At 46.2% G+C, this 15314-nt stretch overlaps 2 protein-coding genes and 1 non-coding gene across 4 annotated transcripts in view; 1 reads left to right on the top strand and 2 right to left on the bottom strand.

Annotated features, from left to right (window-relative positions):
* Window positions 1–15007, bottom strand: part of SUMO1 (small ubiquitin like modifier 1) — a 37551-nt gene extending 22544 nt beyond the window's left edge. Inside the window, exon 1 of the mRNA XM_049773313.1 lies at window positions 14926–15007. Within this exon, the coding sequence (XP_049629270.1) occupies window positions 14926–14937 (12 nt within the window). The 5' untranslated portion in view covers window positions 14938–15007. The remainder of the gene's footprint in view (window positions 1–14925) is intronic.
* Window positions 1–15314, top strand: part of NOP58 (NOP58 ribonucleoprotein) — a 507450-nt gene that overhangs the window by 443876 nt on the left and 48260 nt on the right. The gene's annotated exons all lie outside the window — the stretch shown is intronic.
* TRNAL-CAA (transfer RNA leucine (anticodon CAA)) lies at window positions 1815–1895 on the bottom strand. Its single transcript has one exon. It is a non-coding gene; the product is annotated as a tRNA-Leu (tRNA).

Below are 15314 nucleotides of genomic sequence, written 5' to 3'. Positions count from 1 at the left end.
TTTCCCAAAAATTCACTTAATGATAGATTTTATAGTAAGACATCAGTTTATTTCATTTTAAATTTAACATAGGTTATATTGGATTTTCCCTTTCTGTTTTATAGGGCTACACCCGGTAGTGATCAGATGTTAATCCTGGCTCTGCGCTCAGAAATCTCTCCTGGCTTGAGGGGTCATATGGGATGCTGGGGATCAAATCCGCGTCAATCCTGGGTCAGCCAAGTGCAAGGCAAACGCCCTACCGCTGTGCTACCACTCCAGCCCAGATTTTCCATATTAAAAGATAAAATTATACCAAATTTATGTCATCTTCACAGATAAATGAGATTACATACAAACTTTCATCTTCATACTGTCAAAGTTCAAAGATTTTTAATGGACCTGAACAGATTTTATCTCTTTAATTTTGGAGTTTAAGTCAAATTGTCAAAATACATTCAACCCTAGAATTGTGTCTTAAAAAGATAGGCAGATAGGGGCTGAAGAGGTGGTGCAAGATGTAGGGCACTTGCCTTATGCGTGCTAACCTAGTGCGGACAACAGTTCAATCCCCCTGGTGTCCCATATGGTCCCCCAAGCCAGGAGCAATTTCAAAGCACTTAGCCAGGAGTAACCCGTGAGCATCCCCGGTGTACCCCAAAAACCAAAAAAAAAAAAAGACAGATAAAGCATCTCAAGAACTATAATTTACTGGGGCCTGTGTGGCCTGTGTGGTAGACAGTAGGGAGTTTGCCTTGCACACCAATAAACCTGGCTCGGTCCCTGGCATCCATACAGTCCCCCCAGTCTACCAGGAGTAATTCCTGAGTTCAGAGCCAGCAAATAACTCCTGAGCAACACATGTGTCACAACCACCCAAAAAAAAAAAGAAAACTTACTAAAAACAGCACTAATCGGGGCCAGAAAGATAGCATGGAGGTACGGTGTTTGCCTTCCATGCAGAAGGATGGTGGTTCGAATCCCGGCATCCCATATGGTCCTCCGTGCCTGCCAGGGGTGATTGATTTCTAAGCGCAGAGCCAGGAGTAACCCCTGAGCAAAGCTGGGTGTGACCCAAAATCCAAAAAAAAAAAAAAAAAAAAAAAAAAGGGCACTAATCAGTAAAGCTCTACTAATTTAGACAATGAACCTATGCAGAGCCCACAGCAAACTGACATGATATAACTAACAGTACTAGGAATTTGAAATTAGACAATGTTGGGCCCGGAATGATAGCACAGCGGCGTTTGCCTTGCAAGCAGCCAATACAGGACCAAAGGTGGTTGGTTCGAATCCCGGTGTCCCATATGGTCCCCTGAGCCTGCCAGGAGCTATTTCTGAGCAGACAGCCAGGAGTAACCTCTGAGTACCGCCAGGTGTGACCCAAAAAAAAAAAAAAAGGAAATTAAACAATGTTAATTGCCTATCGGCAGGGCACGAGCACTAACTAGCCTAAGAGGGACCGGGACCGCAGTTCGATCCCCAAGGGTTCCATATGGTCCTCCCAGCCAGGAGCGATTTCTGAGCTCATAGCCAGGAGTAACCCCTGAGCATCACAGGGTGTGGCCCAAAAGCAAAATATATATATTTATGGGCCCGGAGAGACAGCATATCGGCGTTTGCCTGGCAAGCAGCCGATCCAGGACCAAAGGTGGTAGGTTCGAATCCCAGTGTCCCATATGGTCCCCCGTGCCTGCCAGGAGCTATTTCTGAGCAGACAGCTAGGAGTAACCCCTGAGCAATGCTGGGTGTGGCCCAAAAACCAAAACATATATATATTATATTATATGTTATATATAGAAACTGGATTATCACAGCGGGAAAACACCAAGTTACACTGTGAGCAGGATTTGAAACTGCGTGGGAGTCCCCATTGGATTTTGAGCCCAACACCTTAACCACTCAGCCATCACAGCCTCCTTATATTATATATATATTATATATATAATAATTTTTTTAAAAAAGAGGAAGCATAAATCTGCTCAGGTAGGTCCAGGGAGCTAATATAGGACTTAAGGCACTTGCTTTGACATGCAGCCACTGGCTCAATCCTCTGGCAAGGCACACATTTTGTCCCTGAGCCCTGACAGGGGTCACTCCTGAGAACAAAACCAGGAATAGACCCTGAGCACCACCATCTTGCCCGGCTAAAAAATATTTTTTGCCAACTTCTCTTAGCAAGTGACACAGGGTTGGCCTTGAAATTATGATGGGGCATGTTTTGTTTGTTTTTTTTTTCTCTATTGTTAGCTCCTACCCTCGAACAAATACATTTATTCTGCCTACTGGGACACAAACATAAGAGTAAAGATACGGGGCCGGGCGGTGGCGCTGGAGGTAAGGTGCCTGCCTTGCCTGCGCTAGCCTAGGACGGACCGCAGTTGGATCCCCCGGTGTCCCATATGGTCCGCCAAGAAGCCAGGAGCAACTTCTGAGCGCATAGCCAGGAGTAACCCCTGAGCGTCACAGGGTGTGGCCCAAAAACCAAAAAAAAAAAAAGAGTAAAGATACTTATTTAGGGCAGAAAAGACTATCCTGGAACAAACACCTTTCCCTGCCAACTAGGAGACAAACATGAGTAAAGATGTTATTAAGAACAGAAAAGGGGCCGGGCGGTGGCGCTAGAGGTAAGGTGCCTGCCTTGCCTGCGCTAGCCTAGGACGGACCGAGGTTCGATCCCCCGGCGTCCCATATGGTCCCCCAAGCCAGGAGCGACTTCTGAGCGCATAGCCAGGAGTAACCCCTGAGCATCAAATGGGTGTGGCCCAAAAACCAAAAAAAAAAAAAAAAAGAACAGAAAAGAAGGGCCCGGAGAGATAGCACAGCGGCATTTGCCTTGCAAGCAGCTGATCCAGGACCAAAGGTGGTTGGTTCGAATCCCGGTGCCCATATGGTCCCCTGTGCCTGCCAGGAGCTATTTCTGAGTCAGGAGTAACCCCTGAGCACCGCTGGGTGTGGCCAAAAAAAACAAACAAACAAAAAAAAAAAAACAGAAAAGAAATGAGTCTATTTTACAGAAGCTACTACTACCAATTCTAAACTGTATCATTTAGGTTCCTTATTTCACAAGAAAAATTGTTCAGGGCCAGAGAGATAGCATGGAGGTAGTGCGTTTGTCTTGCATGCAGAAGGACAGTGGTTAAAATCCCGACATCCCATATGGTCCCCCGAGCCTGCTGGGAGCGATTTCTGAGCATAGAGCCAGGAGTAACCCCTGAGCACTGCCAGATGTAACCCAAAAACAAAAAGAAAAGAAAAGAAAGAAAACAAAATAAGGGCCCGGAGAGATAGCACAGAGGCGTTTGCCTTGCAAGCAGCCGATCCAGGACCAAAGGTGGTTGGTTCGAATCCCGGTGTCCCATATGGTCCCCCGTGCCTGCCAGGAGCTATTTCTGAGCAGACAGCCAGGAGTAACCCCTGAGCGCAGCCGGGTGTGACCCAAAAACCAAAAAAAAAAAAAAAAAAAGAAAACAAAATAAAAGAAAAGAAAAACTGTCCTCTTTAATCTACTATCAAATGTTCAGTTACCCAACTGAAAAACCAAAATGACCTAAGAGATGCTACCTAAGTAGGCATCATTTGGCATATACTAAAATAGGTCCTAGAAACTTATATAAATGTGCCTAAAAATCAGAATGGGGGGCCGGAGAGATAGCACAGCAGTAGACCGTTTGCCTTGAAAGCAGCCGACCCAGGAAGGATGGTGGTTCGAATCCCAGTACATCATATGGTCCCCCGTGTCTGCCAGGGGCAATTTCTGAGCACAGAGCCAGGAGTAACCCCTGAGCGCCCGCCACCGGGGTGTGACCCAAAAACCAAAAAGAAAAATTCAGAATGGATAGTCAAACAATGGAATGCAACAAATACATACCAGTGAGATTTAGTAAGATATAAATATACACAGTAGGATGGACCAGTCTCCAAATATACAGAGGGGAAAAAGGGCAAGCAGGCAAGACACAGGACTACGTGACATTTACTTCCACGTGAGTAACAACAGACTAAATTAATCTGTATGTCAGTTGTCAAAATAGTGGTTCTGAATCTGAGCGCTGGGTACATGAATGTATTTGTTCAGTTTATAAAAATTCAAATTTGGAGCAGGAGAGTAACTGGGAACATAGTTGAAGGCTAGTTGACACTTGTGAAGGAATAGGTGCTGGAATACTACACACATGAAACTCAATCATAAATAATAAATAATAATAAAATAATCATTTTGTGATTCAAGATAATTCAATAAAAAAATCAGCAGGGCTACAGTGATAGTACAGCACATAGGGAGCCTGCATTGCTTGCAGCCAACCCGGGTTTGATCCCAACATCCCATAAGGTCCTCCCAGCACAACCAGGAGTAATTCTCTCTCTCTCTCTTTTTTTTTTTTTTTTTTTTTTTTTTTGGTTTTTGGTAACCCCGACAGCACTCAGGGGTTACTCCTGGCTCTACACTCAGAAAGCGCTCCTGGCAGGCTCAGGGGACCATATGAGATGCAGGGATTCAAACCAGAGATAGTTCTGAATGCAAAACAAACACCCTACCTCATGCTCTCCGGCCCTAACCAGGAGTAATTCTAAATGCAAAGCCAGGAATAGCCCGAGCATAGCCAGAATAGCCCAAACACAAACAAAAATGAGCAAGCTGCACACATACATTAATCTTCAGGGCAGACTTTTAACATGACTTGCCTTAGTTACTGAGAGCAGCAAGTTCAATAAATAGAAAACTACACCCTTCCTTCCTTCAGGTCTTTCCTTTAGATTTCCATAACCCGAAGGAAAAGGAACTAAATGCAGAAAAGAATGGCCAAAATATGAAAGTACAATAATGCAATGTATCTTCTCACAAACTTAAGTTATTTTACATGAATACCTAAAATTTAAACTGCAGAACTAAAGTGCTGTTTAACATGAACTGTATTTACTTACTCCATGTGACCATTCAAAAAAAATTGGGGGGGGGGGTTTTCTGAGCCACACCCAGAGGCACTCGAGGGTCAGTCCTAGCTCTGCGCTCAGAATCACTCCTTGCAGACTTGGAGACCCCATTATGGGATGCCAGGGGTTAAACCTGGGTCGCCCATGTACAAAGGAAATGCCCTCCCCGCTATGGCTCAGGTCCCTCCATGTGACTTTTTAAAAATCAGAATAGAGAGACTGCAGAGTCCAGCAGGTAATTAGCTTTGCATGTGGCTAACCCAGAGTCAGTCCCTGGCACCCCATTTAATCTGTTTCTGAACCCTGGTATTAGTAACCTCCCTCACACACAGAATATTTCAAGCAGAGGATCAGAGATTTGCCTTTCCCAAAAATCAAATTTTCAGAAAACACCAACATGAGATGATTAAAGATTAGAGAAAATTATCCACAACCTCAGTGTGCAAGCAGCAGCAAATCAAGTCAAAGCCAGTTCTGCTAAGAGTTAAATAAAAGAAGGGGTGCAAGGGCCCGGAGAGATAGCACAGCAGCGTTTGCCTTGCAAGCAGCCGATCCAGGACCAAAGGTGGTTGGTTCGAATCCCGATGTCCCATATGGTCCCCCGTGCCTGCCAGGAGCTATTTCTGAGCAGACAGCCAGGAGTAACCCCTGAGCATCGCCGGGTGTGGCCCAAAAAAACAAAAAAAAAGAAGGGGTGCAAATAAAAGGAAAAGTCTTCCACGGCGATCGTTTTTTTTTTTGTTTGTTTTGATTTGGTTTTTGGTTTGGGGGCCACATCCTGACTCTGCACTAAGAAATCATTTCTGGCAGGCTCAGAAACAATATGGGATGCCAGGAATCAAACCCGGGTCCATCCTGTTTGGCAGAGTTCAAGGCAAACGCCCTATAGCTGTACTATCTCTCTGGCCCCAGCTTTCATGTTTTTTTGAGGCAAACCTTTATTATATGGCCTAAAATAGAAATATCCTACAAGTTCTTATTAAACAAAGGAAAAACAACTTTTACTAACTACTGAAAAAAATTCATATAAATAAAGCTTAATTCCTGACTCAAAAGCAGTCTAATGAAGAAAAGCACAAAGTAAATAATTATACCACAACATAGAACAGCAGTCACAGAGGCATTTAATTGCCATAAGAGCTAATAGGGTCAACTTTAAAAGGGTCAAGGAAATAGTATAAATGGTTATTAGTTCAATTTTCTGCACCACATGGTCCTCAAGCACTGACAGGAGTTAACCCCAAGCAGCAAGTGGGGTCCTTGATATGACACCAAGAAGACATGGTCCAAAACAACCCAAAAAGGGGGAAAAAAATTGACAATTGCTTTAGTTTAGAAATATAAACTACTCAACTAGCCTTCATGGTTTCTAACCATAACAATCACATTATTTTCAAAATATTTTTTTTTGGGGGGGTCACACCTGGCGGTGCTCACAAGTTACTCCTGGCTGTCTGCTCAGGAATAGCTCCTGGCAGGCACAGGGGACCATATGGGACACCAGGATTTGAACCAACCACCTTTGGTCCTGGATCAGCTGCTTGCAAGGCAAACGCTGCTGTGCTATCTCTCCGGGCCCTATTTTCAAAATATTATTAAGTAATGCTTAGGTCATTTTGTCTGTTATGCTTTATAAAGTAAACAATTGCCACCATTTATTAGCTCTCCATGCATTTTTTTTTTTTTTTTTGGATTTTCAGGCCATACCCGTTTGATGTTCAGGGGTTACTCCTGGCTAAGCACTCAGAAATTGCCCCTGGCTTGGGGGGACCATATGGGACGTCAGGGGATCGAACCGCGGTCCTTCCTTGGCTAGCGCTTACAAGGCAGACACCTTACCTCTGGCGCCACCTCACCAGCCCCCTCTCCATGCATTTTTATCAGAGATGATAAAAGACATCATTTATTTTCCTAGGGCATGTAATTCTTTTTCTTTTTCTTTTTTTTTTTTTTTTTTTTTGGTTTTTGGTTGATGCTCAGGGATTACTCCTGGCTATTCGCACAGAAATCGCTCCTGGGTCCCGGAGAGATAGCACAGCGGCGTTTGCCTTGCAAGCAGCCGATCCAGGACCAAAGGTGGTTGGTTCGAATCCCAGTGTCCTATATGGTCCACCGTGCTATCTCTCCAGGCCCGCGAGGAGCAATTTCTAAGTGCAGAGGCAGGAGGAACCCTGAGCACCACCAGGTATGGCCCCCACCTACAAAAAAAAAAAAAAGGTAAAAATAACATGGCAGCAAAAGATATCCTGATAGAAGAAAAAAAATTAATAGGATAAGTTAAAAGGCTAGAGCACTAATACAGTAGATAATCATCCCATACAGTCCCCTGAGCGACCAGAAATAATCCCTAAGCATTGCCAAGTATGGCCACTAAACCAAGTATATAAATATACTTATATATTTATTATAAACAATTTATAATACAAAAGTACTATGTATAGAATTATATACAACATATAGCATGTGTTACTTATATAATTATATTCTTATACGCTTATGCATTATATATACTAAATTAAAGATTACTGCAAAGATTCTGTTACTCTTCAAATACAGAAATGAAATACTGCCTCTTACTCGAATTGGAGCTCCTCTTTGTGATCTGTCTTACATAAAGGATACATAAAAAGGACACCAAGGATACCACTCAGAGGTAACCAGAAAATGAAGGAAGTTCCCAGGCTATTCACAGCATAAACCTTCCTCAGCACTTCAAAAGTAATCCAGGACGGGCACTGTAGCGTTTGCCTTGCAAGCAGCCGATCCAGGACCAAAGGTGGTTGGTTCGAATCCTGGTGTCCCATATGTCCCATATGGTGTCCCATATGGTCCCCCGTGCCTGCCAGAAGCTATTTCTGAGCAGACAGCCAGGAGTAACCCCTGAGCACCGCCGGGTGTGGCCAAAGACAAAAAAAAAAAAAGTAATCCAGGACATGCTGAGTGAGCGTTCCCTTGAACAACCACGAAAAAAGGGATTTCCTTGCCTCAATCCCAGAATTGCAGCTTCCATTGAAATTCTCTGCTAATACTTTCAGAATCCTGAACTGCCATAAATGTGACTATCCTAGGACCCCTTACAGAACATTTCACCTTGTCCTAAACATCCATTATAATATGTGGTCTTCCACAAAGGGTGGTGAGTGCAGTTAGAGAAATGACTACACTGAGAATATCATAACAAAGTCAGTGAGTGAGGGATGTAGAAAGCCTATTTCAAATATAGGCGGCAGGGGTGGGGGTGGAGAGGGAGGAGATGGGGCATTGGTGTTGGGAAGGTTGCAATGGTCTTGAAGGGGAGTGTTCTTTTTATGACTGAAACCCAACTACGATCATGTTTGTAATCACAGTGTTTAAATATTTTAAAAAATGTCGGGGGCCGGAAAGATAGCACAGGACCTAAGGTGGTTGGTTTGAATCCCGGCGTCCCATATGGTTCCCCTGCCTGCCAGGAGCTATTTCTGAGCAGATAGCCAGGAGTAACCCCTGAGCATTGCTGGGTGTGGCCCAAAAACCAAAAACAAAACAACAACAAAAAATGTATAGGATAGGGTGTAAAATAAACAAATAAATAATGTAGACATAAAAATGATGAGCAGGGGCCAGAGAGATGCATGGAGGCAAGGCGTTTGCCTTTCATGCAGAAGGATGGTGGTTTGAATCCCGGTATCCCATATGGTACCCCGAGCCTGCCAGGAGCTATTTTTGAGCTGAGCGTAGAGCCAGGAGTAACTCCTGAGCACTGCCAGGTGTGACCCAAAAACCAAAAAAAAAATAAAAAAAAAATGATGAGCAGACCAAGCAAAGAAGTGACAAGCCAGTGGATATTGATTATAAAAATAAAATTATCGGGGCCCGAAGAGATAGCACAGTGGTGTTTGCCTTGCAAGCAGTTGATCCAGGACCAAAGGTGGTTGGTTCAAATCCCGGTGTCCCATATGGTCCTCCGTGCCTGCCAGGAGCTATTTCTGAGCACACAGCCAGGAGTAACCCCTGAGCACCGCCGGGTGTGACCCAAAATAAATAAATAAATACATAAATAAAATTATCAGGGGCTGGAGAGATAACATGGAGGTAGGGCATTTGCCTTGCATACATACATGAAGTTTGAGGCCCTGGAGGTGCACTTGGGAAGAAGCAGTCAGTAAGGTGGGAAAGCCTGGCAATTAATTCTTTGAAAATAATAAAATCAAATGTGACTTCAAAAAGCTACTCCTGGGGCCGGAGAGATAGCATGGAGGTAGGGCATTTGCCTTGCATGCAGAAGGACAGTGGTTCGAATCCCAGCATTCTATATGGTCCCCTGAGCCTTCCAGGAGCTATTTCTGAGCTGAGCATAAGCCAGGAGTAATCCCTGAGTGCTGCCGGTGTGACCCAAATAAAAAAAAAATTATCAGGGGCTGGAGCAGTGGTGCAAGCAATAGGACATTTGCCTTACACGTGCTAACCTAGGACGGTTCCCAAGGCATCCCATATGGTCCCCCAAGCCAGGAATAACCCCTGAGCGTCACTGGGTGTGGCCCAAAAACCCAAAAAAAAAAAATTTATCAGAAGGGAAAAAGGATATGTAGTCTTGGGCTGGAGAGATAGCATGGAGGTGGGGGTGTTTGCCTTGCATGCAGAAGGAAGGTGGTTCGAATCCCAGCAACCCATATGGGCCTGCCAGGAGCGATTTCTGAGCGTAGAGGCAGGAATAATCTCAGAGTGCTGCCGGATGTGACCCAAAACAAAACAAAACAACAAAAATGTGATCTTGGGGCCAGTGAGGTGGCGCTAGAGGTAAGGTAAGCCTTGCGAGCGCTAGTCAAGAAAGGACCTCGGTTCAATCCCCCGTGTCCCATATGGTCCCCCCAAACCAGGGGCAATTTCTGAGCGCTTAGCCAGGAGTAACCCCTGAGCATCAAACAGATGTGGCCCAAAAAAAAAAATTTGATCTTGGGGCCAAAGCAGTGGCGCAGAGGTAGGATGTTTGCTTTGCCTGCAGCTGACCTTGGGCTTCCCATATGGTCCCCAAGTCAGGAGCGATTTCTGAGCACATAGCCAGGAGTAATCCCTGAGCATCACCGGGTGTGCCCCACCCCGCAAAAAAAAAAAAAGGAGGATATGTATATATAGTCTCAGGCCAAAGCAATAGTACAGCAGGTAAGGTGTCTGCCTTGCATATAATATAGCCCATACAGGTTCCATCCCATCCATCCCATATGGTCCTTCCATCTCCCTCAACTAGCCAAGAGTAATTTCTTTTTTTTTTTTTCGGTTTAGTTATTAATTAGTTAATTTGGGGGCCACATCCGGCTATGCTCAGGGATTACTGCTGGCTCTGTGCTCAGAAGTCGCTCCTGGCAAGCTCGGACACTATGGGATGCCAGGAATCAAATTGGGCCCGTCCTGGGTCGGCTGCATGCAAGGCAAATGCCTTACCACTGTGCTATCTCTCCAAGCCCAAGCCAGGAGTAATTTCTGCGCACAGAAAAGCATGAGTGGGGCCGGAGAGATAGCATGGAGGTAAGGCGTTTGCCTTTCATGCAGGAGGTCATCGGTTCGAATCCCGGCGCCCCATATGGTCCTCTGTGCCTGCCAGGAGCAATTTCTGAGCCTGGAGTCAGAAATAACCCCTGAGCACTGCCGGGTGTGACCCAAAAACCACAAAAAAAAAAAAAAAAAAAAAAAAAAAAAAGAAAAGAAAAGAAAAGAAAAGAACAGAAAAGAAAAGAAAAGAAAAGAAAAGAAAAGCATGAGTAACCCCTGAGCATCATCAGATGTGGCCTAAAACAAAAAAAAAAAAAACAAGCACACAAAACCTATGTGGTCTAAAGAGATTGCAAGTTCACTTGTACTGAGCAAATGCTTTTCTGCCCAAGTAAAAATGACAGAACCAAGGGCCCCTTTCATACTCAGTGCAGAGTACTCTGTGGGCAGAGCACAAGCACTGCAAACAGAAGATGTGGAATGGAGTCCTGGTACTTGGGTCTCTTGAATATAGAGCAAGGTGTGGCCCCAAAACAAACTTACCACCGCCAAATCACCATCACCATGGTTACATGAATTCGGCACAGCAAATATCAATTCTGTCAGAGACAGTGAAGGGTACAAGGAACAGTTCCCTTACAGTCCACCAAAAGCAACCCCCCAACACAGAGCTGGGAGGAGCCAGGAACACCAACAAAGCACCACTGGATCTGGCCCATCAATAGAAGTAAATAAGTAAATAAAATAAACCCTGCACTTAATTTAAGATTTTAATCCCGATCCATCTACTTAATCTGTGTGGCAGAACAGCTAAGCTACCCAGACAAGAAGAGTTATTGCAGGCAACACAAACACAAGACAATTATTAGACCAATAAAACATGACAGAGTACAAGTGAGATAGTCTGTGGGTAAGGCATTTGCCCTGCACACAACTGACCCGGATTCAATGTTGGTATCCCATATGGTCCCCCAGCACTGGCAGGGGTGATCCTTGAGCTCTTAGGCAGGAGTAAATCCTGAGCACTGTCAGGTGTGGCACCAAAACCACAATCAAACAGCATTTTTGTTTGTTTGTGGCCACTGCCTCTGTGCTCAGAAGGGACTGGGGTAGTGCCTAACGTAGAATATATGCACTATTCCTGGCTCTTGCTGAGATCACTCCTGGTGATATTTAGAGGACCCTCTGTGGTACTAGAGTTTGAAGCCAGGTTAGCCACATACAAGTCAAGTGCCTTACCAACTATACCATCTATCTACTATCTCTCTGGCTATCACAGAACTTTTGTTGTTGTTGTTTTTCGGGTCATACCCAGCAGTACTCAGAGTTTACTTCTGACTTTTTAAATGGTCAAATACCAAAGACCTATTGGTACTAACCAAACATAGCACTGAAAGTTTTGAACAGAATCAATTATCATGAATATTATGGCTGAACCAAATTCCATAACATGTTCTGGACTGGGTCAAATGTCCACTTTGTGTCTCCAGGCTAAATATATAGAGATTAAGCCAAGACCTTGAGAATATAAAAAGCCCACCACCCATTTCTGTCATACCAGCTGCAACCACAAACATCAGGAAGCAGTCCTGATGGAGTCCTGCCCAACTTGAAGGTTTATTGAAAATTAGAAACTGCTATTTCAAAACACTAAATTTGGAGGTAGTTTATTAGGTGCCAAGAGACAATCAGAATCATATAATGTTTCCAAGTTCTTGCTTAAAGAAAAAAAAATAACTTAATAACTCCCTGAATGATAAAGAGCATGAACCTTGTAGGAAGATTCAGTTATTAATACAGGGCCGGAGAGATAGCACGGCGATAGGGCGTTTGCCTTGCATGCAGCCAATCCAGGATGGACAGTGGTTCAAAACCCAGCATCCTATATGGTCCCCCAAACCTGCCAGGAGCGATTTCTGAGTGCAGAGCCAGGAGTAACCCCTGAGCAGTGCCGGGTGTGACCCAAAAACTACAAATACATACATACCAACAAAAATAAATAAATAAATAAATAAAGAATTTAAAACAAATCAACCGTCTAAATACTAAATAAACCTGAAATCATGTCCTAAAATCTACTGCTACCTTTGACGAGTGAATAGAAAAACTATGAACTTAAGGGGCCAGAGAGATAGCATGGAGGTAAGGCGTTTGCCTTGCATACAGAAGGACTGTGGTTCGAATCCCGGCATCCCATATGGTCACCCAAGCCTGCCAGAAGTGATTTCTGAGCGTAGAGCCAGGGGTAACTCCTGAGCACTGCTGGGTGTGACCAAAAAAAAAAAAAAAAAGACATTTTCCCTACGTGTGATCAACCCCAAATCAAACCCCAGTACCACTTATGATTCACCCAAGAATCACCAGGAGTTGCTTCTGAGTATCTCAGAGTGTGTGCGGGGATAAGGGTAGAAGGGTGGCTGGGAGGACCAGGAGAGGGCTCAAAGGGCTGGGAGATTGATAAATTAAGTAGACTCTTTAGATTCAATCTCCTGTACCGCATATTATCAGAAAATAACAGGGTTGTGGCTCATAAAACCAAAAATTTAAATAAAAGTAGTGAGGAAAATAGCAACATTCCGTATTTTCGCAAACAATATAAATGTCTGGCTTTATTCAAAGAAACTGGATTTTCACATCTGCTTCTTTTCAATCTATGTTGTTACCATACAGGTCGCCTCTGTCCTTGAAAATGCCACAGAACACTCATGAGCAAGAGAGAGAAAACTAACAATATCATGCCGGAGCCACCCTGAAGACAGACTTAAGTTTCCAGAGCCTGCAGAAAGGAATCTTCCGAACCTCTATTCTAAGGCCACCCAGGTAGACAGATTTTATTTCTTCTTTCATGACTTTGTTAAGTTACCTGACTCAAACCTGAGCAATAAATTTACTTTATTACATACTGAGCAATAATTTACTTTATTCTTTCTGTACACTACTCTGTCATCAGACTACAGTACATCTGAACATGCTTCATGGCCACCTCTGAGCATCAAAATAAAAGACTGATGAAACTAAAACTAAGCTTTTATACCTGGTCTTTCGCCTTGCCTGATCTTTCCTCCCCTAAACAAGTAGCCAGGGAGATACTCATAATGCCATCCCATACCATGCTGGGAACTGATCCAGATGTGGTAAAAAAGATCCAAACAAACTAAGTTACATCTCAGCTTTCAAAATATGAGTGTACATTTTACATAATATTTGAAATCTTCAGAAGCCCGTCTTGCTTTCACTAAGTGGTACAAACTGGGTTAAACGCCAAGGGAATGTGTGTTACGTTTAAAAAGTTCGAGTACATCATGAAATTTTGGGAAGAAAATGAGTTCCCTAAGGCAAGAGGTATATAATTAAGCGGTCTATTTCATATACCATATGTGAGGTACTGGAATCTATACCCAGCACCCACATCCCCAGTATAAAGTTTTCTAGCAATCACTTAACAAACAAAAATCCCAAATATACTTTTAAAAGTCAAAACCAACTGAGCAAACAAGGAAGACTGGACCCCCCAAAAAATATATTTTTTCCCAAGGTGGGGGGGAGTTGCATATTCTTGATGTGGAGAGCCAATCCCAAATACATTCCTGCCGGTGAACAATAAAGCAAAATGCAGCGCACCCTGCCCAAACAGGCAGATTCCTGCAAGCATTCTGCCTCTGCCACTGCGACAGAGACGCCAAGTTTTTTTTTTGCCCCCTCTCCTTTCCCGCGAAAGCATCGAGCATCTCCCGACGAATCCGCATTGGGGGACGGAAAATACAAAAAAAAAAAAAAAAAACAGAATAAATAAATACATGAAAAAAAGCTTTTCCAAGGCTCCAAGCAGTTGTGCCCTACTTTGTTCCCCGGTTTATTCTGGGCGATCTCTGGGCACTGGCGAGCGGCTGGGCCAATCCCGAGTGGGGAACGGGCGAGCGGGGGAGAGGGGGAGAGAGGAGGGAGAGAACGAGGGGGAGAAGGAGAAAGGGGGGAAGAGAGGAGAGAAAGAGGGGTGAGGGGAGGGGTGAGAGAGGAAAACGAGCGGGGAGGGGGAGGGCCCTCGGAGAGTGAAAACGGGAGAAAGCGAAACGGAGAAACGGGAGGGAGGGAGGGAGGAGCCGGCTGGCACCCGCCCCGGCCCGGCCTCCCCGCCCCCGGGCCCCGTGCACCGTGCAAGCGCGAGGATGGAGCCCGCGTCCGGCGGGGGCCCCCTCCCCACCCCCACCGGCTTGCGGGTCCCCGGGGCCTCCGGGCAGCGCGAGAGGCAGGAGAGGGAGAGGCGACGCAGCGGGGCGCCCACCGGCCTCGGGGGACCCTGGGGACACCGCGCGGGAGGGAGGCGCGGAAAGCCGGGGGCGAGCCCCGAGGCCGAGGCCCAAGCCGGCCGAGCCCACCCGCAGCCCCGCCGGCCCGCCCGCTCCCGCCCCCGCCCCCGGCCGCGCTCCGCTCCCTCGCTCCCCCCGCGCGTCCCCATCCCCCGGCCCGGGCCCAGCGGCAGGCGCGGCGGGGAAGCAGCAGCAGGCAGCTGATCGCGGCCACCCGGCCCGGCCCCCGCGGCGCTACCTGATCCGACATGGTGGCGCTGGCTCCCCGGGCTGTCCGCACGGCCGCGGCCTCGGGCAGGCAGGACCTCGCTGGGGCTCCGCAGCGCAGACCGTCTCCGGCCACAGCACAACACGGCGGCGCAGCCACTTCCGGCGTGCGTCACTTCCGGGGCGGGGCTAGCGGGGCCGGCGGGAAGGAGTTCGTTGCGGGCCCTCGCGAGACGCTCTGCGGGGCGGGCGGGGAGGCCGCTGCCACCCGGCCGGATCCCATCCCAGCCCATCCCTCCCCGGGGGAGGTTCTCGCGGCTCCAGCGTGGGATCTCCGCACCGCCCGGGTTCCCGACTCGCCGGGCCGACCCTTATTGTCTGCCGGGCTTGGACCTCAAGCGGGCAAATTGATGTCGCCGC

The sequence above is a fragment of the Suncus etruscus genome, chromosome 5, assembly GCF_024139225.1.
Source record: "Suncus etruscus isolate mSunEtr1 chromosome 5, mSunEtr1.pri.cur, whole genome shotgun sequence".
Taxonomy (NCBI): domain Eukaryota; kingdom Metazoa; phylum Chordata; class Mammalia; order Eulipotyphla; family Soricidae; genus Suncus; species Suncus etruscus.
This window is presented reverse-complemented; position numbering and strand designations above follow the sequence as displayed.